Genomic DNA, 26797 nt, shown 5'->3' with positions numbered 1-26797 from the left:
TGTCCTCTCCTCCCCATCTCTGGGGAAGTGAGCAGGCCCAGTTCCTTAATGTGCCGCCAGAGGGAGCTGCCTGCAGAGAAACAGGAGAATCTCACCCAGGCCCATGCCTGGAGACACCCCAGGGAGTTGGGCTATTCTTAACTTTGGTTAATTTTCACTCTTGAAAGTTACCCAAACTCATACAAAAGCTCCTCTTCAGGAACGGATGGGGTTATTTCACTGTGGCCAGGGGAACTCTGGTTAATGCTTTAGGCCCTTTCTCACAATGGGCACAGAGGGGAAACAGAAGTGACAAAATGATGATAAAGAATACAAAGTTTCAGGGCTTCCCTGGTGGCGCAGTGGTTGAGAGTCCGCCTGCCGATGCAGGGGACGCGGGTTCGTGCCCCGGTCCGGGAATATCCCACATGCCGCGGAGCGGCTGGGCCTGTGAGACATGGCCCCTGAGCCTACACGTCCGGAGCCTGTGCTCTGCAACGGGAGAGGCCACAGCAGTGAGAGGACCGCGTACTGCAAAAAGGAAGGAAAAAGAAAAAAAAAAAAAAAGAAGAATACAAAGTTTCAGTTAACTAAGATAAATAAGTTCTAGAGATCTACTATACAGAATAGTATCTATAGCTAACAATACCGTACTGTACACTAAAGTTTGCTAAGAGGGTAGATCTTATGTTAAGTATTCTTACCACATCCCCAAACACAAATCATAATAATAAAGGGGGCTGGACGAAACGTCCAGAGGCGATGTCTGTACTTATGGCCTTGATGGTGGTGATGGTTTCATGGGTATAAACTCATCCCTAAACTCATCAGGTTTTGTATACATTGAATACGTATAGCTTTTTGTATGTCAATCATACCTCAGTAAAGTGAGATATGTATCCATATATCTATAGTTCACAAACAAACATACCCAAAGTACTTACCCATTAAAAGAAAAAAGAAAAGTAACAAAATTGTTCTGGTAGTGTGAAAGAGGCTCACCCTCTGGATGCCCACAGCACCCGGGAAAGCAAGGCAGAGTGCTGGTTACAAGCAGGGGCTTTGAGGCAGGTGGACCCAAGATGGAGTCTGGACCCTGACACTCCCTGTCCTGGTGGCCTTGGATAGATCAATGTCTCTGCGCCTTGCTGCCTCCCTTCTCCTGTCTAATATGGCAACGGCAACCATGCCTAGATTGCTGTCAGGATTGAGACGGTGCACGGAAAGTCCCCAGAAGTCTTTTTCAGATTTGAGATGGTTCCAGGCCAGATCTTGTCTGGGGGGCTCGGAGGAGATGGGGGGAAGCCTTCTCCATATGCCCCCTAAAGTAGTCCCTGGCCCTTCTGTTACCCACCACCCTCAGCCTCTGCACCCTCCCAAGAGGCTCCGCAACCTCAGCTTTGCCCCGAAACTGCACCTCCTCTTCCCTTGGAACCCCAGGAGCAGAGGTGGCGCTAGGCCTTTTCAAACCCCAGACCCAGATGCCGCCGGTACCCGCACTGCGGCCAGCTGATGTTTGACTCTGCCCCGAATATTCACCGAATGTTAATTCAGCGCCTTTACTTGCCAAGGCTGCCGTGCTCTCACCCGCGCCGGAAATGGGGGGAAGGGAGGGGTCCCTAGGTCCTGAGCGAAGGGCCAAAGAGAGAAAGGGTCTCCCAGGAGGACCCCGGGCTTGAGCAAGGTCCAAGGGAACCCCGACCTAAAACGGGTGTGGGTGGGGTGGAAGGCAGGGGTGCGCGCGGCCTCGGGGCCCCAGCGACCCCACTCCAGGTGCCGCATCCGGGAGGGCCGCCCCCGGAGCCGGGCCTGGGCCGGGAGCGCGGCTGCGGAGGAGGAGGCGGAGGCGGCGGCGGCGGCGGCTGCGCGACCAGGTGGGTGGCGCCCCGGAAGGCCCAGCGCTGAAGAGCCGGAAGGCGGGAGGGTGGGGCCTGCGCGCCAGGAGGGGCGGCCTGGTGTCCCAGCGCCTGCCGGCCTGTGACCTCACGGCGCCGCCTCCGCAGGTAAAGGGTTCCGAGCTGCTGGAGCCGGGAGGGGGAGGGGCGCCCGGAGCGGCTGCCCTGCCAGCTGGCCGCGGGCCTGGCCCTCCCGTGCGGGGCGCACGCTCTTCGTGCATTCATTTTCCATATGGAGAATCGGGGTACACGGAGGGCTGTGTGTGCGTGTGCCCGCGCGTGTCACTTCCCACAGGAACTGCGGTGCGTGTGGCTGGTGTTACATCCGCAGGGCGGAGCACCGTTGGCCTTGCCCTCTGGGAAGAGAATCTGGACGCTAGTTTAGAGATGATCAGGAAGGGATGTTACTGATTTAGGGGCTGGGGGAGATTAGCTTTGTGGGGACTGGTAGCTTCTTTAGCCTTTAAAACAAACAAACAAAAGAAATAGGAATATTTAGAGAGGGTGTGAAGCGACCTGCTCATGGGCCAGGTAGGTAGGTAAGGTGTGCTCTGCTAGGGTCCTGCTCCGCTCTGGCCTGCGTTGCTGCAGATGGTGGCCCCAGTGTGGCTTGTGCTTTTGATTTTTCAGGAGAAATCAGAAGTCTGAGTTGTATGTGAAATCTCTTGATTTTAGAATTCTGGCAACTAATTCGTTTTTAAAAAGTCTGTGGGCTAATCTGACAGTGTTTGCTGATGGGATCCAATCTTTGCCCTGGAGCATAGAGAGGTGGAAAGACACGGTTTATAGGAGCCAGTGGGCACACTGGAGCTTTGTAAATTTCACCAGCAAAGTAGAAAGTACTGAGGATTGCAGGTGAGCAACATCGCTCTGATTCTTAAGAGGCCCTGCTTTTCTAATTTTTAAAAAGAGCTGTGTGCATGGAGGTCTGTGTTAGCTCTGCAGCCTTCCTCTCTTCATCTCTCACAATCTGGTCCACCTCAGAAAGCCAGGCTATAGTCCCAGGGACGGGCTCACCTCCCTCTCCCCCAGATCCCTGCTGTAATCGGCAGACCAGCCTGGGTGCTTACACGAAACCAGGGCTTCACGTTGGCATTTGCCTTCCCTGTGGCTGGCAGATGGGCTTCCTGTGACCGGAGCCTGTTTCGTGGACAAATCTGATTCTGAAATAGGTGTGATCTGGGGGGAGGCACACTCCCACCCCATTGAGGACTGTCCCCATCAGAGTGCTCCTGTCTCCTCCCTCCTCACTCACTTCTCTACTGCTTACAGACAAAGGCAGCTGGAGTGGGAGAAGGAGAAGCAGGACTAGCTTCCTTCCTCAATCTGGCAGCCCTGGAGACGGTGGGAGGCTGAGCTTTTTAGCAAGGGCTCAGGAGATGGGGCTGCAAATCTTTCTTCCACAACAAGAGTCTATTGATGCTCTAACTTCTAAAATGATTCTTACAAGGAAATTAAACCAGCATTCCTTTGGATGGAGGCAGCCACAATGCCACCTCTCTACCCATGGTGTGGAACCATTGAACCCAGCTGGAATCAGGCCACTTCTTTCCTCCCCTCCCACACACCATGACACCTGCTGGCTCTCCAGTCCTACAGAGCTCTGGGCTTGTGCCTTGTGCTGGCCCAACTGGGCTAAGTGGAGGTTGGAAGTGGCGTTTGCACAGTGATGCCCCATTAGCCCCTGTGGGTTTCGACCTAAAGTCATTCAGAGCAGGTTGGAATCTGGTTTTTTGTTTTGTGGGTTTTTTTTTAATAGACAGTAGAGGGTGAAGTGGGTATATATCTATTTCCTTCCTCTTTTACATACCTTTTCTTGCTGTGAAGAAACTGTTTCAAGAGTACAGATCCGTAATTCTGCAGAAAACCTGTTTTAGGAGTGGCATCTGGGCAGAGTACACTGGCCTAGAAGCCAGACTTGCAGATCAAACATGGCAAGGCTCAAGGTCTTCATGCCTCTGGGAATGAGAGGCTCATGGCAGCCTCCAGAGGGGCCTTCGAGGGACCTGTGCTTCATCTCCCTTTTTTCAGCATAAGTGACAGATAAAAAGCTGGATATAAACCAGAGCTAAGCTAGAAGGTGACTAGAAATTTTACAGGAGGATTTTTAGCTTTTTGAAAGGTTTTACCATGAAATTAATTCCTTTGGTTATCTTAATATGTACTTGAAATTAAACATTTTGTTTGCATAGCTTTACAGGACCATGGCTATTGGGTAAATCAGGTTACCCTCTCTCCCCTCTCCCCCCATTTCTGAGTGCAGTTCCTTCGCTGTTATTAATGCTATAATGTTATCTTGACATTTGTGCCTGGAAAATTCTTGACCTCTGGAAGGGTGGAAGGGGGCTCTCTTGCAGGGAGGAGGAGGGGGCATGTGCTCTGTCTACACGTGGTCACTGCTGGTGAGCAGAGGGGCCTGGAAGCTAGCAGGCATTTTAGCAGATCCAGGACACTTGGGAGCCAGAGCAAAGACAAACACACTTGAATTCTCCTCTAGTCCCTTGGGCAACCCTGCAGGACTGCCCCTCCACTGCCTCTCACACCCCTGGTGAACAGACACATCTGGGGGATGCCTCTTTGCATTTCTGAACTCAAGGAGTGAGTAACAGACGTCAGACATCTTGAGTCATGCTCTCATAGACTCTTGCTGTCCAGAGTGAGGGCAGAAGATCACCTGGGGGTGCTTGTAAATACAGAATCTCTCCCTGCCCATAGAGGCCGTGTTTAACAAGATCTTCAGTGACTCCTATGCACTGGTGGAGAATCACTGATGTCACGAATATAAAAGGAAAAGAGGGGAAATTTACAGGGGCTGGGGCACAGGATCCCTCTTACCTCTCCTGGGACTACAAAGACGTTCTGACTGGCGATACAGGAGATCCACAGATTTGTTCTAAGGGCTCAGAATTCTCTCTCGGGATTGGGAGGATCATTTTACATTAGAGACTAATTCTGGATTATCCTTGGGTTTAAAAAAAAAAAACTCATATATCCAAAAGATATCAAGTAATAGGGTCTGCTCCAAACTTCCACAGTCGAGTTCCTTTAGTGAATGTTTGCATGTCTCAGCCTTAAATGAAAAGGGGAGTGTTGGTGAGAAAGGAAAGTGCCCACTGAGCCTTGGGTCTAGCCAAAGCTGGAAGGAGAATCACCTGCTCATTGCTGCTTTGATTTCACTTCCTATCCTGCCAGGTGGCCCATCAGTGCCAAAGCTCCCCATTCCCACCAACCTTGGGGCGGAGCCTGCCCTACCTTCACCCTTGCCCCTGCCTGTCCTTTTCCTACTAGTGTGGCAAACAGTTTCCTGACCCCAGAAAATTGTTCTAAAGGTCATTGTTCCAAAGTACATCCATCCATCTGTCATCTGTCCATCCATATGCAAACCCCGGGAATTCTTTGATTTCTTTTATTCTCTGGTTGTTTCATCTTACTACATCATCCTGTCCTTGCCTTTGATGTCTCATGAGTAGAACTGGATTGACTCTATGAATGGTTGCTTATAGAAGCCAGTGGTGTATGTTAGGAACCAAACGTTCATTTAGAGCCATCATGTCTGAGAGTCTGCAGTGTTCCAGACTCGCGCCAGGCACTTTGCTTCCATTCTACTTACACCTTGCAAGAATCCAGCCTGTAGGTGGTTTATCTCCATCTTACAGGTGAGGAATCTGCCATTCTGCTCAGGGTCATCCAGTGGGTGAAGGCTGTGTGGTTGCGGAGTCCTGTGCTTTCCCCTTCTCTGGCTTGGCGTGGGCTGAGATGCCCTGTCACACAGGAGACGACCAGGGGCTGGGACTTTGTGCACTCGGCCAAGGTTTGTGCTCGGGGATTGCCTGAGCCAGCTGAAAGGCCCTGACGCAAGAGAGCTCAGACTTGAGTCACTCGTGATGAACTGGTGGAACACGTGGCCAGCGTTGCTCCTTAACCGGTTGTAAATCAGAAGTTAATCAGAGGGCAGAGAAGACCTTTCATCCACTCTGCTGATTCCGTCTGCTTGTTAACTGAAAGCTGCCCTGCTTTCTCTTTGGCAAAGGACTTGGCACATAACTGGGGGGTGCCGTCATCGTGCATACAGCAGAGGTACTGTTCTGTACCAAAAATGGGGAACCTTCCTTAAAACTTTTGGAAGAGTAACATTTGGGTAGAAATACACTTCACTCATTAAAACTCTCCTTTGGAATGCTTCCTTCAAGGTCTGTTGCAATGCCTGTCGCGGTGAAGGACATCATGAGGCTGCTGTGCTCCGTCTCTGAGGAGAGGAAAATGAAGGCGGCCGTCAGGCACTCCGGGAAGGGCGCCCTGGTCACAGGGGCCGTGGCCTTTGTTGGTGGTCTGGTGGGCGGCCCACCAGGACTAGCCGTTGGTAAGTGCATAGTGCCTCACAGGGACAGTGCAGTTGTTGGGGAAAAAGACCTTTGAAACCACAGAGACCTCATAAAAGCCTCTGTCCTGTGTGAGAAGTTTGTTGAGTTGAGGTTGCTTTTGTGAAATGATCTTTGGGTACATAAGTCGTCCTGTTGAAAACACGAGCTTCTGTGTGAATGTCTCAGAAGTGCAGGGCCCTCTCAAATGGCATCTGTGTCATGCAGACCTGGAGGACACCTTTCCCCCCAGGGATGTGTCCTAGAGTCTGAAGATTTCAGGGTGTCCTGGGTCCCTTGGACAGTCTCCCTCCCCCCATCACCATTACACATCCAGAGAGGAAGCTGAGATTTGCCAGGCGGGGCTGATGCTGTAGAGCCACTTTACATAAGCTCGTTCCCAGAGAGCTTCCCCATTCTGAAAGCAAGCAGTCCAACGCAGGAAAAGCAATAAGCTAACTCCTAGAGTGGTCATCCCTGTCCCCTTCTTTTACCACCTGCTTCTATCTGGGAACCCGTTTCTGGCAATAAATGAAACTTTGGCTGATTTTCGCATCATTCATTGTTGGTAGAATGAAGTTGCTTCCCTTGGATTAGGAGCAGGAAGAATTCCTCTGTGGCCCAAACCATGGGCTAGGGGTGGTGTCAGAGAGCTGGCTGCTGTCCAGGCCTGACTTGAGGAGGGGCCAGATAAGGCCTCCCTCGAGGTGCCTCAGATGGACCCTGCAACACAGGGTCAGCACTGGGCTCAGTAAATATTTACTGAATGCCTCCTCTGTGCCAGGCAGCCTGTGGTGGGATACAGGGCCTGGGAAAGCTCACAGTCTGGTGGAAGTCCTTTCTATATGGCTTGCAGTCTTCACGTGAATACAGGCTGGAGAGGTGACTGCTTTTCTGCTGAGGTTGGTTTCTGTGTCCCAGCTCACCAGTAAGGCTTCCTGCTCTCTTCTTCCCTCTGGTAGCAGGATTGACCTTCAAGGACACTGTATTAAGCTGAGCCCACACCGGGGAGAAAAATCAGCTTGTGGGTGGCCCCAGGCCTTCCATCTGTGCATTTCCGTTTCCAAACTCTGTGAATTAGTGAGTCTTGACTTCAGCTTCTTGCCATCCAGAAAGTAGCCCGTGAGGGAGGAGACAAGACCATTGCCTTCTTCCTCAGTGACATCCTATATCTTTGTCCCACCCCATCTAATGTGCTCAGGGAAGGCTAGCTGGGATCATTTATCATATAGCTGTGCCCAAATGCCATTTTGGGAGGACATATTTTATTCAGATTGAGTAAAAGCTGGTAGAGAACAGGATGTCTGCAAAGAGAACCCCAGGGATTCGCTACTTGCAGCCCCTGGTCATGGGCAGGAGCATCATTTTACCCAGAAAACAAAGGAATTTTCTCTTCTCCAAAGAGTTGGTAATTTTCTGGTCGATATTTCCTGGCGACTTTTTGCATTAAGTGCTGCTCTAAATCAAATATTGATGTTCTCATAAAGGTTTAGTGCAGATGAGTGCAACTCTTATCAGCTCTTAAGTGTTTCACTGGTGTCACGGGGAAAAGTTCAGTAAAACTTGTAAATGACTGGCCCTCCCTCCCTAGAATGCTCCTTATTTTCCGACTGGGGGGAAGCTGTCGAAGGGCAGTGTTCAGCCTCTAGGACATGAGGCTGGCTGGTCCCCAGAGAAGGTGTGTGCTACCAGGTGCCTCCACACTTGGTTTCCTGAGATGGTGCAAGATTTACTTACTGTTGGCTGAGTCCAGCTTGCAAATGGGTTCTCTGTGGCCTGGGCTGCATTCTTTTAGATAAACTTTTTATTTTGGAATAATATTAGATTTACAGAGAAGTTGCAGAGATAATGCCGAGAATTCCCATATATCTCTCACCCAGTTTCAGTTCCTATATTACCAAGGTACACTTGTCAAAACTAAGAAACCAACACTAACATTACTATTAACTATTCTTCAGACTATATTTGGATTTTATCAGTTTCTGCATCCATGATCTTTTTCTGTCCCAGACCCAGCACAAGACAGCACATTGCACTTAATCGTCATGTCTCTTCAGTCTCCCCAGTCTTGTTTTTTTTTATCCCACTCTTTTTTTGATTCTTTTCCCATATAGGCCATTACAGAGCATTGAGTAGAGTTCCCTGTGCTATACAGTAGGTCCTTATTAGTTTTCTGTTTTATATATAGTAGTGTGTATATGTCAATCCCAGTCTTGCAGTTTATCCCTCCCCCTTACCCCCTGGTAACCATAAGTTTGTTTTCTACATCTGTAACTCTTTCTGTTTTGTAGATAAGTTCATCTGTACCTTTTTTTAGATTCCACATGTAAGTGATATCATATGATATTTGTCTTTCTCTGTCTGACTTACTTTACTCAGTATGACAATCTCTAGGTCCATCCATGTTGCTGCAAATGGCATTATTTCATTCTTTTTTATGGCTGAGTAATATTCCATTGTATATATGTACCACATCTTCTTTATCCATTCCTCTGTCGATGGACATTTAGGTTGCTTCCATGTCCTGGCTATTGTAAATAGTACTGCAATGAACATTGGGGTGCATGTATCTTTTCGAATTATGGTTTTCTCCGGATATATGTCCAGGAGTGGGATTGCTGGATCATATGGTAGCTCTATTTTTAGTTTTTTAAGGAACCTCCATACTCTTCTCCATAGTGGTTGTACCAGTTTATGTTCCCACCAACAGTGCATGAGGGTTCCCTTTTCTCTACACCCTGTCCAGCTATTATTGTTTGTAGATTTTTTGATGATGGCCATTCTGACTGGTGTGAGGTGGTACCTCACTGTAGTTTTGATTTGCATTTCTCTAATGATTAGTGGTGTTGAGCATCTTTTAATGTGCTTTTTAGCCATCTGTATATCTTCTTTGGAGAAATGTCTATTTAGATCTTCCACCTGTTTTTGAATTGGGTTGTTTCTTTTTTTGATGTTGAGCTGCATGAGCGGTTTGTATATTTTGGAGATTAATCCCATGTCGGTTGCTTCATTTGCAAATATTTTCTCCCATTCTGAGGGTTTCTCCGGTCTTGTTTTTTATGACTTTGATACTTTTGAGGAGTACTGGTCAGGTATTTTGGAGAGCTCCTCTCAATTTGGGTTTGCCTGATGTGTTTCTCACGAGTAGACTGTGGTTATGGATCTTTGGAAAGAATACCATAGAGGTGCAGTGCCCTTCTTGTCACACATTTCAGGGACACATGACATCCACAGGACCTCCCTTGTGATGCTCACCTTGATCACCTGGCTAAGGTCATGTCCACCAGGTTTCTCCACTGCAAAGTTACTGTTTCCCCTTTCCATACTCTACTCTTTTGAAGAAAGTCACCAAGTCCAGCTGGGTTGCGTCTTTTCAATATCTGATTGCCGATATTTAAAAATCATAAGACTTTTCAAAGATACATACTTGGTATTCCATGCGGCAGCAATTGGCTGGCCTAGGGTAGCCTTGTCTCCTTTAGACAGCGACCTATCTCTCCAGGTCACCACAGTCCCACTCAGCTCACTTCACTCCTTTCAGCTACCTGCCTGGCCCCTGTAGGCACTTGAGTTTGAGACCCCTGCTCTAGGACATCTTCCTGTAGCAGACTGCACCTGACCTGGTTAAATAGAACTCTCCATTGATACAAGGTCTTCAAATTCCAAAATAGTGTGCTTTAACTTTGATAATAATAAATTGACATTTAAAAAGAATGTTTGTGCCCTTTTGGGGCAGCAGAAAGAGGAGTAGTTGAATACATTAAATTTGTTATTTATCATCATACAACTTTGGAGGGGTTGTATGAAAAACATTGCTTCAAGAGAAAATACCTCCTCATCTGTCTGCTGGGTCCTTTATAACCACGTGGTTCCACTGGAAATTTCAGAGTTCAGGGCTAAGGCTCATATGAGCCATCCAGTGGAGGAAACTCAGCCTCACCGCTGAGATGGTTCTCCCTGAAAATGCATTTGCTTCTCAGCCCTGTTCTTTGCGATGAGAGAGATTTTTGTGAGAAGCATGGAAACCTTCTGCCCACGAAGAGGATTTTAGTTAGCACAGCTCTCAGGAGGGGAGATGCTTTGTGTTGTACTGTGAGTGCAGAGCTTAGGGGAGGGCATGTTTGGGTGTCAATTATCTGAGCCAAATCGACCAAAGACCGTGTCAACCTTTGCCCTCTGCCCTCCTGGCGGAGCAGGCATGAAGCCAAGCCCATTCTGACCCGCTCATGAATGTGCCCACTCGTTACGACGGTAGATGTGAAGTCAGCGAGAACCTGTGGCTATCGTTTATGAATATAAATGACCGACTAACTGAGTCCTTCCTGTTTTCTAGGGGGGGCCATCGGGGGTTTGTTAGGCGCGTGGATGACAAGTGGACAGTTTAAGCCAGTTCCTCAGATCATAATGGAGCTGCCACCTGCCGAGCAGCAGAAGCTCTTTAATGAAGCCACTGCCATCATCAGGCACCTGGAATGGACGGACGCCGTGCAGCTGACCATGCTGGTCATGGGCAGTGAGGCCCTGCAGCAGCAGCTGCTGGCGATGCTGGCCAACTACGTCACCAAGGAGCTCCGGGCGGAAGTGCAGTACGACGACTAGGCCTCTGCTCCGGGAAGCGGGGTCCATTTGGATGATTCCCCCCCCGACTCATGGAAGGTGCCTGGGGAGCTGCAGGAAGCCCCACATCATCAGAATATTACCCTATACTGTAGCGAAATCTCCTGTGGTAGAGGCTGGGTCTGTGCTATATCATGTTCTGGAATTATTTGAGAAGATGCCGTGTTTTGTGGCCGTGTGCACCTGTGTGCCCTGACAACCCTTCAGCTGGGAAGCTGGTGAACAGTAAAGCTGTGACTGCTGCTACGTAGTGGCAGTTTTCTGAATCTACTCTCACTCACACAGGAGCTGGAAGAAGGTCTTCACGTTCAGCCTTCTCACCTCATCATGTGAAGATGATGCCTGTCCAGGCAGCCGTTGCAGGACCAGCCCTCCCTTGGGACCTTGGGGCTGTCCCCTGCTGGAATCATGTTTACCTCTTGAATGCCCCTTCCCCACCCAGTGACTTCTGAGTGGCCTCAGGGAGGGGGCAGTCGGCCTGCTGAGTGAAGCCACAAACGTCAGTGGCACCCAGCCCCTCCCCCAGTAGCTGCCCGACTGGGCTCTCACCCTCCCAGGGGCTTGCTTTCCCCATCTGAAAAGTCATAGTAGTTCCTGAGTTCTGTTTTTTAAATTAAATATTTTCAGTAAATTATTGCTCTTTCTGAAGTGGTAGAATCATAAACTATCTCTAAGAAATGTGTTCACCCTAAATTTCCCCTAATATTGTTTTTGCTTTGCTTTCAGAACCACAGTTTGACTAAGTGTCATCAAACTACAATAAATGTTTTCTGAACAGTCCTTTTCTCCACCTATTTGTGTAAAGTATCTCTGACATTTGAAGTTGTACACATGGAGCACAAGGGAAGAGAAGGTATTGTGATTTGTGATTTTAATGAAAGCTCCGGGTTCCAGGGCCTGCGACCTGACTTTCCAGGCTGCTGTGGCGCCCTGTGCTGCCGGTGAGCACACACTGCCCCGAGCCTCCCTAGCAGCCACAGCATGTCCCGTGGGTCCCAGGGACCTGGAAGGAAGCTGCACTGTCCTCCCTGGGGTGCAGAGGAAGGCACTCCTGCTGAGCAGAGTCAGTGTCCCGCACCTTTGTGTGTGTAAAGAAAACTTCAGGGCAAATTAGAACCCAGGGTGATTAAGGAAAGATCAAGCTTTTATCTCAGAAAAGTTGCTCTCTTTTTTTAGAAATTTATTTATTTATTTATTTTTGGCTGTGTTGGGTCTTCGTCGCTGCGCGCGGGCTTCTCACTGCGGTGGCTTCTCTTGTTGCGGAGCACAGGCTCTAGGCACGCGGGCTTCAGTAGTTGTGGCTCGCTGGCTTCAGTAGTTGTGGCTCGCGGGCTCTAGAGCGCAGGCTCAGTAGCTGTGGCGCACGGGCTTAGTTGCTCCACGGCATGTGGGATCTTCCCGGACCAGGGATCGAACCCATGTCTCCTGCACTGGCAGGCAGGTTCTTAACCACTGGGCCACCAGGGAAGCCCAGAAAAGCTGCTCTTTATCTGGCCTCATCTAGCACACATCAGGTGCCCTTTACAGGCCACACTCCTGGGGTTGATGAAGCCACTTTGGACATTTGCACTGCTTGGGTTGATGGGGGGCAGGGTGGGGTCCTTTTAGATGATTATCCTGACTCATAGAAGGTGACTGGGTAGTTATTGGGGGGCCCCACCCATTCAACTCATGTGTTGGGTCCTATTCTGCCAGGCCCAGGGGACACAGGTGGTCCCAGCTCGGAGGTCCTGCAGCAGTGTCCACTGGAGTCCCTTCCCTGTCCTGCCTACCTTTACCCTTGGAAAAACCACCCTCGGGAGGAGATGGCCTGACTCCTGACCAATTTGGGGTCAGATGAAGCAGGCCTTACAGAATAAAGTCACTGGCCTAGCCAGGTCCTAGGTGACTTGCGGTGGACTTTAGGCCCAAGAGGAGTCCAGGCCTCGAGTCTCATCTCCACCAGGAGCTGAAAGCACTTTCCTTGCTTTCCCCTCACACTCTACTCCCAGCAACTGTGGCTTTAGTATTTCTGCATCTTCTTTGAAATTTTTTCATTTATTTATTTTTGAATAGGTAATACAAGCCTGGTACAAAACTTAGAAGACATCAGAATATACAAATGGAAAAGGAAGGCGTCCTCCTATACTGATCCCTGCTCCAGCCCCCTTTCCAGATGCAGCCACTATACCAATTTCTTGTATATTCCTTTAACTCTGTTTTTAGATAGTCATTGAATAGTATTCTTTTCTTTTATTTGTCAGTATTCATTGCTGAAAACAGAAAAATCCAGAAAAGTATACTGAAATAAGAACCATTAAAAGTATCACCACCCATGGGACTTCCCTGGTGGTCCAGTGGCAAAGAATCCGCCTTCCAATGCAGGAGACGGGGGTTTGATCCCTGGTCGGGAAAGTAAGATCCCACATGCCTCCAGGCAACTAAGCCCGCGTGCCACAACTACTGAGCCCGCGCATCTCAACTAGAGAGCCCACGCACCCTGGAGTCTGCACGCCACAACTAGAAAGAGAGAAAACCCACACGCCACAACTAGAGAGAAGCCCATGCACCACAACTAGAGAGAAGCCCGCATGCCACAACGAAGAGCCCATGCACTGCAACGAAAGATCCCGCGTGCCACAACTAAGACCCAGCACAGCCCCCCCCCCAAAAAAGAAGTGTCACCACCTAGAAAACCAGTGTTAACAAATTTGGCATATTTTGTGCAAACCTTTTAATATTTCTAACATATTTGCATCTTTACTGTTTAGACCTTTTTGGACACTCTTACCAGTTAACATTAAATAACATTTGTGATGTATTTTGAAATCTCTTGTAAACATGTGTAATGGCTTTATAATATTCCACTGCACTAAACCATATATACATACCTGCTGTAGTGTCCTGTCTAGGTTTTTACTATTATAGTGCTGCATTTTTGTGAACGTTTTTGTGTGCATATTCTGTTCATATTTTCGATTATGATAGATAGTCTGTAAGATAGATTCCTCAATGTGAAATTGCTGGATTAAAAAGTATGTAATATTTTTCAGGGGCTTCCCTGGTGGCACAGTGGTTGAGAGTCCACCTGCCGATGCAGGGGACACGGGTTCGTGCCCCGGTCCGGGAAGATCCCACATGCCGCGGAGCGGCTGGGCCCGTGAGCCATGGCCGCTGAGCCTGTGCGTCCGGAGCCTGTGCTCTGCAACGGGAGAGGCCACAACAGTGAGAGGCCCACGTACCGGGAAAAAAAAAAAAAAAAAAAAAGTATGTAATATTTTTTAAGGCTGTTTTTCTATTCGATCAAAATTCTTTCCAGAGGGGCAGTATCAATCATTTGCTCTCCCAGCAACAGGTTTTGGGCGTGCACATCTCATCACATCCTCACCAAGAAATAGAATGAGAGTGTCTTAAATCTCTATTAATTTAATGGGTGATTACTGACATCTTGGTTTGAGTAATTTATCTTTGGATTATGAGTGGAGTTGACAAGGCCAGGGTGACCACCTGGCGGCCACCTACCCAGGCGGTGCTGAGAGCCCCCGGGCCCCCATGGCCCAGGCCTAGCAGAGAGTGAGGGGGCCCTGGCCTGAGCAGAGGGCTGGCGGGGTGGTGGCGGCTTGTGGCCAGGAAGCAGCAGGGAATTGCCAGCAGCAGGAGCCAAAGGAGGCAGCTGAGGAGGAAGCCTTGGTGGGGGACCCAGTAATTATACAAAGAAACCTTCTGCTCTGGGCCGGTTATTAACCTGCTTCGGGTGTTGACGCGACAGTGCCGAGTGAGATTTTTCCAGACAGATGGTGTATTTTTAGCTAGAATGAACTTTTCTATTTTTCTGTTTTTTGGAAGTAGACACCGGGGTGTGTTGCAGTGTGGGAGGATTGGGGCTCAGGGTGTGGAGGAAGGGTCCTCTCCCTGTTACTTATTGAGAGGTGCCATCTAGTGGGGAAGCGGGTGCATCCTTTCTCTTCTTCCCTGTGAGCCAGGCCTGTTGAGCCTTCTCTGAATCTCCAGCCAGGCCAGGATGTAGCTCCACAAGGATGATGTTTTGTGAGTTCCCCTTGGGAGGGGGCTGGGGCCTTCCTGAGGTCTGTTTGTTTTTTTTTTTTTAGGGTACGCGGGCCTCTCACTGTTGTGGCCTCTCCCGTTGTGGAGCACAGGCTCCGGACGCGCAGGCTCAACGGCCATGGCTCACGGGCCCAGCCGCTCCGCGGCATGTGGGATCTTCCCGGACCGGGGCACGAACCCGTGTCCCCTGCATCATCAGGCGGACTCCCAACCACTGCGCCACCAGGGAAACCCTTTCCTGAGGTTTTAATAAGCCATGAACAGAACATCAGCCATGTCTGCTGCAACCTTTTTGTATATAAACCAGAATGTCTCTCAGTCCTGAACAATCAACATACGGCAGTTAAGCAATGCCAGGATTCATCTAAACCACACAGGGAAGAAGGACTGTCTGATATATTTTCAGTTTGTTGGGAGGAGATAAATGGCTTTATTCGCTGGAGGTGGCGTCTCGGACCATTATGATGACAGCGGGTCAGGAGGCAAAGCTTGGGCCTGGCTGGCTGCATCGCAGCCTCGGGGCTGCTAAGGTACCCCAAATGCTGGCAAATGGAGGAAGTTAAAAAATGTTTTTCTAAATTATTGAGGTGGAGGCTATTTAATTTTTGTGGGTTTTAAGGGGAGGACTTTACTCGTTCTCATTTGCAGTTGAACAAATGAAAGGATAATATCTAGGAGTTATCTGTTACACACCAATTAATTAGTATTAATGAATACACATGATCAAACCCAAAGCTGGCAGGGCTGTGGGAAACCAATGTATACACATACATACACTCCACTGGAGAAAATACATAGTGATACAGTCTTTTGGGAGAGTGATTTAAAGGAAAAAAGTCACAGGAACCATAAAATTGTATATACTTTCTAGGCAGCCGATTTCACTTCAGGGAAAATATTACAATAAAATAATTCAAACAGAAAAAAGATAAAGATATTCATAGCACTGCTGTTTACGATGGCAGGAAAAAAAACGGAAACAATTCCGATGTTGAACAACAGGGAGATAGTTAAACTGTGTATGTGGGCAATGTAATGGAATACTAACAGCCAATTTTAATAAGTAGTAAATGGGGGCGGGTGTATGAAAGTCAGTGGAATTGCTCCATGCGCGTTATTTGCCTTACAGCAACTTCATACTTACGTGCTTGGGGGGAATAAAGAAAAAGACAAGCTGTAACTAGTGCTGGTGACCCCAAGGGCTTCCAGTGCCCCAAGGGTGTGGCTCAGGGGAAGTGGCACAGGTGGATGAGAATCTCAGAGTGTGGGCATCTTGTGCCTGAGGGGATTCTAGTGTTTTAAAATGTGAATTACTTACCTATCCGCAAACCAGGCAAGAACCAGCCTGGTCCCCAGCACCCTGGGGCTGCTCCTCCCAGGAACTGTTCAAGGCCACGTCACGAGCAGCGTCGTCACAAACCTGCCCCCACAGAGGCGATGTCCCACTGCAGCGCAAGGTTCCAAGGCACAACTCTTAGGGGTGTTACATGTGCCCCCTGACCAAGGCAGGAGGGCCAGCCATGCTGGGAGCTGTTTGGATACAGGGTCTTCTCTCTAAGTTCTGTCCAACAAAATATAATACAAGCCACAAACACAATTTTAGATTTTCTAGTAACCTCATTTTTTAAAAGTAAAAAATAAATTTAGTAGTATATTTTAACCCAATATAGCCAACATATATTATCATTTCGACACGTAATCAATAGAAAAGATTATTGAGGTATTTTCCAAATTTTTATATTATCTCTTCGAAACTCAGTGTATACGTCACAATTACAGCACATCTCAAATCTGACTAGCCACACGTTAAGCCACGTGTGGCCAGTGGCTACCACGTCAGGCATCACCACTCTGTAAGATACATAATAGAAAACATAAAGATGAAAGATTTTTCTTTTCCCCTTAGGTTGCCAGTGATATAGACATGTCCCTCTAAGGACCAGGAACCTCTTTCTGTCACTCCTCTGTTTTGAAGTTCAGCATCTGGGCTTGTTTGTGGTCCTTGTTAGAGGTCAAGATCAGGTTGGATGGTGCTATGGACTGAATTGTTTCTCCCCCAAATTCATATGCAGAAGCCCTAACCCCCAATGTGACAGCATTTGGAGATGGAGCCTTTGGAAGGTAATTAGAGTTAGGTGAGGCCATGATGTGGGGACCCCCATCCCTACAATGGGATTAGTGCCCTTGTGAGAAGAAACACCAGAGAGCTCTCTCTCTCTCTCTCTCTGTCTCTCTCTGCCATGTGAAGACAGGGAGGAGAGGGCCGTTTGCAAGCCAAGAGCCCTCACCAGAACCCAGCCATGCCGGCACCCTGATCTTGGACTTGCAGCCTCCACAACTGCGAGCGATACATGTCCATGGTTAGGCTGCCAGTCTGCAGCACTTTGTTATGGCAGCCTGAGCAGACTGCAGCAGGTGGGAAGCTGGGAGGGGGAGGCTTACTGGGGACCTCCCAGATCCCTGTTCTCTAACCTGATTAAGGGGCAACAGCATTTTCTCCCTGCCTTAAGATGACAACTCGACCTGGTGTGTGGGTGAAGACCGCCCTGGATGAACATCCTCAGCCACTAAGAACCAGCCTTGTCCTCCTGTCCCAGGCACAGGTGGCCCTCAGAGGCCTTGGAGGATGGCACCCCTTAATCTCTACCCCCTCTCTGCCTGCACCTGCCAAGCTGAATGTGGCTAAAGAAAACACCTGCCCACAATGACTGGTCTTACTCAGCACCGCTGTGTTTTCCTAGTTCACTTCCTCTCCCACTGCCTCTCCTCTCCTCAGCTCCCAACCCTTCCTCCTCTGTCTTCCCTCAGGTCATGACCTTCGTTCCCTGAGAAAAGGAATTAACCGGAAGAGAATGTTCACTCCCTACATCTGTGCCCATCTTTCCTCCTGGTATTATGAACCGCCCTTGCTCTTGACTCAGGCCAGCCCCTCCACTGGACACCAGATCCCACCCCCTCCCTCCTGAGGGCACGGCTCCAGTCATTCTCCTCCTTCCCCCTCATCGCCACGTCCCCCGCTGCACAGACCTGTCCCATCAGCGTGCGCATGTACATGATTTCTCCCATATTAAAAAAACAACAAAAATTTCAGCAAGGGTACCAGGAAAATTCAATGGGGAAGAATTGTCCTTTCAACAAATGGTTCTGGAACAACACGTAAAAAAATGAAGTTGGATGACCCCCTACCTTATAACATATAAAACATTAACTCAAAATGGATCATACACCTAAATGTAGGAGCTAAAACTATGAAACTCTAAGATGAAACATAGGAATAACTCTTTATGACCTTGGATTAGGCAATGGGTTCTTATATAAGACACAAAATCATAAGTGACAAAAAATAGATAAATAAGACTTCATTAAGATTAAAAACTTTTGTGCTTCAAAGGACACCATCGGGCTTCCCTGGTGGCGCAGTGGTTGAGAGTCCGCCTGCCGATGCAGGGGACACGGGTTTGTGCCCCGGTCCGGGAAGATCCCACATGCCAAGGAGCGGCTGGGCCTGTGAGCCATGGCCGCTGAGCCTGTGCATCCGCAACGGGAGAGGCAACAACAGTGAGAGGCCTGCGTACCGCAAAAGAAAAAAAAAAAAAAAAAAGACAAAGGACACCATCAAGAAAATGAAAAAACAAGCCACAGAATGGGAGAAAATAATTGCAAATCATGTATCTGATAAGGGACTACTATCTAGAATATATAAAGAACTCTCACAACTCAACAATAAAAAGACAAATAACCCAATTTAAAAATGGGTAAAGGATTTGAACAGATATTTCTCCAAACATATTCATGGCCAATAAGCATGTGAGAAGATGCTCAACATCATTAGTCATCAAAACCACAATGAGATATCACTTCTCCCCTATTCAGATGGCAAAAATAAAAAAGACAGTAACAAATGTTGATGAGATTGGGAAGAAATTGGAACATTTATATGTTGCTGTTGGGAATGTGAAATGGTGCAGTCACTTTGGAAAACAGTTCGACAGTTCCTCAAAATATTAAACAGAATTATCATATGATCCAGCAATTCCACTCCTAGGTATATACCCAAGAGAACTGAAAACATATGGCCACACAAAAACTTGTATACGAATGTTTATTAGCAGCATTTTTTACAATAGCCATAAAGTGTTAACAACCCAAATGTTCATCACTTGGTGAATGGATGAACAAAACGAGGCATATACATTGTATATAACATACAATGGAATATTACTCGGCAATAAAGAAGAATTATGTGTATACTGATATATGCTACAACATGGATGAACTTTGTAAATATGCTAAGTGAAAGAGCCAGTCACAAAATACCACATATTCTATGATTCCATGTATATGAAATGTCCAGAATAGGCAAATCCATAGAGACAGAAAGTAGATGAGTGACTGCCAGGGGCTTGGGGAGAGGAGGAATGGCTGCTCAAGCACATGGGGTTTCTCTTTGGGGTGACAAAAATGTTCTGACACTAGACAATGGAGACGGTTGCACAATCTGGTGAATATACTAAAAACTACTGAACTGTATACTTTAAAGAGGGAGGGTGGATTTTATGCGATGTGAATTATATCGCAATAAAGCTGTTTAAAAAAAACTCTCTTTGGCAGTGCTGCCCCCTCCAGCCACCACCCCATTTCTCTCTTTCTCTTTGCAGTGGAATTCCTCACAGGAGTCTTCCACACTCACTGTCACCAGTTTGTCTCTTCCCCTTCTGGCAGGCATCTGCTCCTACTACCCCACTAAGTGATCTCCTGTCAAGGTCACTGTCCTCCACGTCACTAAACCCAGTGGTCATCCTCAGTCCTCATCTTACCTGACCCGTGGGCAGCATTTGGCCCAGTTGACCACCCCTCTTCACTTGGCCTCCCCGACCCTGTGCTCTCCTGGTTTCCTCCGGCCTCCCCGGCTGCTCTTTCTTGATCTTTGCTGCTTCCACCTCCAGTCCTGACTTGTAAACACTGAAATGTCCAAGGTTCATCGCTGGACCCCTCCTCTCTCTCTCTCTCCCTCCCTCTCTCTTTTTATTGAGGTAAAATTGGTATATAACATTATATAAGTTTCAGGTGTACAACATTATAATTCAACATCTGTGTTCATTACAAAGTCTAGTTACCATCCATCACCTTACACTTGACCCCCTTCACCCATTTTGCCCATCCTCCCAACTTCCTTCCCCTCTGGTAATCACCAGTCTGTTCTCTGTGTCTATGAGTTTGTTTTTGTTTTTTTGTTTGTTCATTTGTTTTTGGGGTCTTGTGGGTTTTTTTGGTTTTTGTTTTTAGATTCCATATACGAGTGAGATCATACCATATGATTTTTTTTCTTTCACCTTCCAACTTTTTTCACTTATATTATCCTCATGGTCCATCTATGTTGTTGCAAATGGCAAGATTTCACTCTTTCTCGTGGCTGAGTAGTATTTCATTGTATACGTACACCACAGCTTTATCCATTCATCCATCGATGGACACTTACATTGCTGCCACGTCTGGGCTCACCCCTTCTCTTTTCTATCTACAGCAGCCCCCTGGGGCTCTCATCCTGTGCACAGCCTGCTCACTCACTGAAGATTCCCAAGTGTGTTTGTCAGCTCAGACTTTTTTCCTGAACTCCAGTCCCTTAAATACAACTGCTCGCTCAATCTTCCCAACTTTACCTTCCAAAACTGAGTTCCTGATACCATACTCCCCACTCCTCAGAAAACCCACAACAAACAAGCAGCAACAACAACAAAGCAGCTCCTCCTTCAGATTTCTGGATCTCAGAAACAAGGGACTTGACGCCTCCAGTTGCTTTGACGTCTTTCTTTCTCTCACATTCTATATCCATCCCATTAGCAAATTCTGTTGGTTCTTCCTTCAAGTATATCTGTAATTTAATCTCTTCTCAGCACATCCACTTGGGCCCTGGTCCATGCCACCATCATCTCTCCCTCCTCGGTGATCTCCCAGCTGCCCTCCTGGCCCTCTTAGTCAAGCTCATGGCAGCCGGTGATCCTGCTAAAAGATGAGTCAGCTTGTGCCACTTCTCAGCTGAGAGCCTTCCCATGACTCCCATTGTCTGACTGCAGAGAAAAACCAGAGCCTTTACAGTGCCTCCAGGCCCCTACTTCACCTCCCTCCCCCTTACCCCTCATCTCCTTCATCTCTTCATCTCCGGCCACTGGCTCTGCCCCAGCCACACTGGCCTCCTCCATGCTCCTGGACCAGGGCAGCGACCTTCCCACCCCAAGGCATTTGCACCTGTTTCTTCCCTCTCCTGAATATCTGCTTCGTTTCCTTCAGGTCTTAACTTAAATACACCTTTTCAAATACACCTTTTCAGTGAAGCCCTGCCTGGCCACTGGATCTGAAACTGTGGCTGCCCAGCCCTCACTGTACCCTACCCTGCGTTGTTATCATCTACAGCACTCAATACCTACAAATTACTCCATTACAGACTTTTTTTCCCAGATGATGTAGAGACCATCTATATCAAGAAGAGTGTTGAGAGAATCTTTTCAGAAAACAAAAAGCACATTAGCAGAGCTGAACTGACAAGGGACAGACATGAGCATTTCCAAATAGTGTGGTCCCTCTTGGTTGGAAATCACCCTAGTGCTAGAAAAGACACCAGAGACAGAGAGAGTATAACATACTTTAAAAAACTGTATTTGCCTGTCTCTCTTCACTATAGTGTGAGTTCCAGGAGGGGAGGGATTTTTGTCTGATTTGGTCACAGCCATATTCCCAGTGCTTGTAGGTACTCAATCAATACTTGTTGAATGAATAAACAAACATTTAAAAGCTAGCAGGCAGGTTTTCTCCCATTTCATTTTGCATCCCATACGCAGGCTGACTGCTTCTCACAGGCCAGGCCTAACTCCCACACCATCTCCATCTCACACATCCACTCCACCCAAGTGCGAGAGAAAAGGCAGCCTCCCGTGTGCCTGGTGAGGCTGGCTCCAACGTCAGTGCAGTGTCTGAGGCCTACGTGCCAAGTAACCTTCCAGAATGACAGCAGTGGGAAAGACAGACAACACCAACTGCTGGTGAGAACGTGGAATGACTGGAACCCTCATCTACTGCTGGTGGGGTGCCAATTGGTTTGCCTCCTGCCGAGAACTGCTGGGTAGCATCTGCTAAAGCCATGTATACATCTCTCCTATGGCCCAGCAACTTCACTCCTAGTTATGTGCCTAAGAGAAATGAGGGCTTATGTCCACCAACAGACATCTATAAGATTACTAGTGAACCCTCATTCATGATAACCCCAACTGCAAACAACTCAAATGCCTGGCAACAGAATGAATAAACAATTGTGGAGGGTTCCCAGAGTGGAATACTCTACTATGATGAAAAACAATGACCACGCCACCCACAATGACAGAGAGGAATCTCACAGACACAATGTTGAGCAAAGAAACCTGAACAAAAAGATACATACAGTGTGATTCTATTCATATTGTCGAAGAAAAGTTAATCAGTCGATCTAAGAAAGAAATAGAAAATTTCATTCGACCCAGACTGAGGATTATAACCCAGGAACAGCCTCTCAGAAAGCTCCAAGAACTGTTCCACCTGTTAGAGATCAAAGCACAGTTACGTAAGTTTTTGAGACAAAGGGCTGTGTATTAAATGACGTATTATTGACAGTTTACATAATCCAGATCTCTGAGTACAAAGCGAGTAGTGGGTCATGGGTCATCATGGCCCCTTGCAAGATTAAGAAAGAAGGTTATCGCCTAAAGAGTTGTGACCCTTGATGAGATTAAGGAGGAATGTTATCTCCTAAGGAGGTCTGGTTAATGCAGATGCACAACACACACTAAAGGGAGGAGGCCCAAATGGGCAGAGAAAAATTTTACGTTTAAATTTTTCTTGTCTTGCCATAAAGTATGAATTTTATTTCATCAATATGAAGTTTAAAAAAATAGGAAAAAATCTGTGGTGACAGAAAGCAGAACATCAGTTACCTTTGGAGGCAGGTACTGCTCGGGAGGGACTGAGGGAGCCTTCTGGGTGCTGGAGATGCTCTATATCTTGATCTGGGTGGTGCTTATAGGTGTGTGTGAGAGTGTGCAAAGTCTCACTGAGCTGCACGCTTGAAGTTTGTGCACTTTTCTGAATGAAGGTTAGACCTTGATAGAGAGAAAGAAAGGAAGAAATAAAAAAGGAAGGAAGGTAAAAAGAAAGAAAGGAAGAAAGAAATAGAGAAAGAAAGAAAGAAAAAAAGAAAGTAAGAGAGAGAGAAAGAGAGGAAGGAAGGGAGCGAGGAAGGGAGGAAGGAAGGAAGAAAGAAAGAAAAGGAAAGAAAGAAAGAAAAGAAGAAAGAAAAGAAAGAAAACAAAAGTCCCAGAGTGGTAACCCAGACAGATGACAGCTCTGTCTTATATCCGACCCTGTGCTAATTTCATCCTTGTAATGCTCTGAAGACCTGTTGATTTTCCTCCCTGCTCACTACTCGACCTTTGGAGAGGAGGTCGATGTGCCGAAATACCTAGGACCTAATCCTGGAGGACACGGGTGCTTTCACAAAGTATATCCTTGAAGAACTTGGTCTCTGCATCATTGCTCTCCTAACTTGAGGAGGGCTGGGCAGGCTTTGTTTCCCCAAATCAGATTTTCATCTGAATTATGCTTGTTCCCCCACTCATGTGATAATCAGCTTGTGAGACAGACTGCCTGAGTGAGATGTCGCATTGTTTTTGCCTTGAATAAAGGAAACAATCACTATGAATGTTCTGTTTTCATATCTTGGAGCTGTTCATCATTGGGTGGATTTCTCCCTAACTGAATTGAAATCTGCACAGTGTCTTGGCAACAGCCTCATTCTGGGTGTGAATCTGGGCCCCAAGACCCTCACCTGGTCCCTTTCCCTAGACTCCTTGGTCCTTTGCCCTGAGAGCTGGTCTGAGACCCCCGTCACATGACTCAGGACCACTCCTCTCTCTGCACAGGTGGAGGAAGTGGCTGTGGACCCTCGCAGCTCTCAGTAGGTCCCCTCACTTAGTCCCACGGTTGCACTGGTTGTCCAGACCCATGTCCTGTGCCCATTTCTGGAGCCAGGGTGTAGGTGAGTCAGCTGCAGCAAAACATGTGGCTAAAGGTAAGGAAGAGGGCTTCCCCAGGGGTGTGGGAAAAACACCCCGTGATCTCATTTTCTCTCATGTTAGTACCACACTCGCAGCACTTCTGACACCAGATGTGGGGGGGTTCACCCCACCCGCCCCTCCCTGCACCAAGCAATTCTCTGTGACACCGACTGGAGGGCCTGTAATTCAATTCCATTCTGGCACTAACTGGTGTTAAGGGCTCAGTCCCATAAGACTGCCCCCCGGTTCAGATGCCAATCCCAAGTCCCAGGTTGTCACCTGTACTTCTGACAAACTGGCTATAAATCAGGGTTCCTGTGACCCCCCTCCTTGGGTTGATAATTTGCTAGAACAACTCACAGAACTCAGGGAAATACTTGTTTACTTGTTTGTTATAAAGGATATAATAAGGGATACAGATGAACAGCCAGATGAAGAGATGAGTGGGAAGGGATGTGGAGCTTGGGTGCCCACTCCGGGTGCACCACCCTCCCAGCACCTCCACGTGTTCAGCAGCCTGGAAGCTCTCCCAACGCTGCGCTTGTGGGATTTTTATGGAGCTTTCATCATGATTGATCATTAACTCAACCTCTCCCCGTCTGCGTGGATGGTGGAGGTGGGGGGGGGGACTACAAGTTCCAAGCTTCTAATCATGGCTCAGTCTTTCTACTGCCTACTAAGTGTTGCTTCATTAGAAAAAGAGACATTGCTGTCACCCAGGAAGTTCCAGGGGATTTAGGAGCTCTGTGTCAGAAACGCTCCTGTGCTCTTATCACTTGGGAAATTACAAAGGTTTTAGGAGCTCTGTGCCAGGAACTGGGGGCAGAGACGAATATATATTTTTTTGTATTAGTCCACACCAGGGAATACCAGAGTGTGACCGCCCGAGGGAGGAATATGCACTCAGGTGAGCCACGGGTGCCCACCACCCTGTGAACTCGCTCCAGCAGCAGGGGGTAGGGAGCGGTAAGCAAACGGGTGTTTCCAGGTGAGGACACAGCATGAGTGCAGAACAGAAAGAGCAGGGGATCCTGGGCCTGTCCTGGGGTGATGATCTGCACACCAGCCCCACTCAGTGCTGGGCGCCCGTGAGCCCTGCCTCCGCTGTGGCCCCCCAGGCCCCCTCCCTCTCACTGAGTGCCTTTGCTTCAACTCTGACTTCTACTTCAGCTCAGGTGTTGGGGAAAGAAATTGTCAGCTAGTGGCTGGTCTTAGACCAAGGCTGACGGGTTTTTCCACTTCCTGAGGTGGGGTGGGGACCCCAGGAGCCTTGGTTGAGATACAGAGGAAGGCATTTTGACATTTTAGAATGTTGGTAATTTACAAACTACTTAAAGTTTGTGTGTGTGTGTGTGTGTGTGTGTGTGTGTGTGTGTGCCAGAATCCTGGGACCCTGATTTCCTCAGCCCTGGGCATTGCTGTGGGCAGCCAGAGGACCCTCTGTACTGAGAAAGAATGGGTGGCAAGGATGGCTGGCCCCAGGCCCCCACTCCCACCCCTCCCTGCTTGGGAGCCACGGAGGGCAGGAACCGGTCTCTGGAAAGCCTGTTCTTTGGGGTCAGAATGTCTGGCAGGATCCCTAAGCTGACGTTCCAAGGACTGAAATTTCCTCTTGTTTTTGCCCAGAAACGTCTGGCTCAGCCTGCCCTCCCTCTATCCCCCCCACCCCCGCCTGCCCGCCTGCCTTTCTGTCTTTAGTGTTGGAACATTCTGGTCAGCGCTGGGCTCTGTGGTGTGGAGAGCAGCCAGCAGGAGATGGGATCTGGCCACTGCTTCTCGTGCGGCACTGACCCTGACTCGCGAGTGTCGGGGACACCCCTGCCCTGGGGGCCTGGGAAGGGGGCGGGGAAGAGCCCCAAGAGCCTCCCGTGGGCTTCACTCTCCTCTCCTTCCTGCGCCCTCACTGTCTGTTCCTCCCTTCGAGACTCATCCAAGGCCAGTCTGAGGCTTTGAGATGGGGAGTCCAGGAGGGGAAAAGGAGGAGGCAGGCCGAGAGGGGCTGGAGGTGTCTGTGTTGGGGACGGGGGCGCCCAGCCTGGTCCACATCCAGCTCCATGGCCTTGTGTGAACTGCTCCCTCCAAGGCCCTAAGGAAGCTCCTTCGGTGCTTCAGTGCACCACAGACTCCCTCAGTTCGGACCTGGGTGGCCTGGAAGGGCAAGGGAAGGGCCAGAAGACACCCCAGTGTCTGGCTAGAAGGCCTGAGTGCAGGTGCCAATGCAGGCCAGACAAGCAGGTTAGGCCAAGCCTATGGGGGCAGTTGTGGCCGCAGGGGCTGCCCTTGTGAACCCAGCATCTTGCCGATGGCCCCCGGGAGCTAGGGCTACCTCCCCCTAGAAGAGAAGCATGTGTGGAATGGCCAGGGGCACTGGGCCTGTGCTGGGAGCTGTGGGGGCCGCAGATGAATGATGACTGAGCTGCCCCCTGCCCTAGAGTGGCTCAGACCTGAGGGCCAGCTTTGATGGGCACAGGCCCACTCAGCCACCTCCAGGAGGACAGAGGGTGGGGAAGCTGGAGCAGGGCTGCAGGTGCTCTGGGAGCACAAATGGGACAGCCATGCTGACCTGGGGCATCCCAGGAAGGCAGCAGAGTGGAGGTGGCAGCTGTACTGGGGTTCCCAGGAGGGCTAAGTTCATGGGCAGAGGTGGGATGGTGAGCACAGAGACAGCAAGGAGCCCAGAGAAGCCCAGGGCCTGGCTCTGTTGGTCTCAGTGACGCAGACCCCTCTCCGCCACCTCTGGCCCCCAGCCCACATTCTGCCCTCTGAGCACAGGTCCCACTGAGTCTGCTCAGGGCTGAAGCAGGGCACCTAGGTGGAGGGCAGG

The 26797-nt window shown here is 48.8% G+C and overlaps 1 protein-coding gene across 2 annotated transcripts; it reads left to right on the top strand.

Moving 5' to 3' along the window:
- Nucleotides 1-1912: 1912 nt before the first annotated feature.
- LOC309795069 (protein C19orf12 homolog) lies at nucleotides 1913-11569 on the top strand (the record flags this gene model as incomplete). 2 transcript variants are annotated; one of them, XM_082607115.1, is made up of 3 exons in its annotated part: nucleotides 1913-1982; nucleotides 6065-6234; nucleotides 10566-11569. In XM_082607115.1, the coding sequence occupies 2 exons, from the start codon at nucleotides 6075-6077 to the stop codon at nucleotides 10829-10831; spliced, it is 426 nt and encodes a 141-aa protein (XP_082463241.1). In that variant the 3' UTR covers nucleotides 10832-11569. The 2 variants fall into 2 exon arrangements, with proteins under 2 accessions (XP_082463241.1, XP_082463240.1); XM_082607114.1 differs by lacking the exon at nucleotides 1913-1982 and having other exon boundaries at nucleotides 6051-6234.
- Between the last annotated feature and the right edge of the window lie 15228 nt (nucleotides 11570-26797).

The sequence above is a fragment of the Mesoplodon mirus genome (genome assembly GCF_964341445.2).
Source record: "Mesoplodon mirus genome assembly, chromosome: 19".
NCBI lineage: Eukaryota > Metazoa > Chordata > Mammalia > Artiodactyla > Ziphiidae > Mesoplodon > Mesoplodon mirus.
Note: the sequence above shows the minus strand (reverse complement) of the source record. Positions and strands in the feature narration are given on the sequence as shown.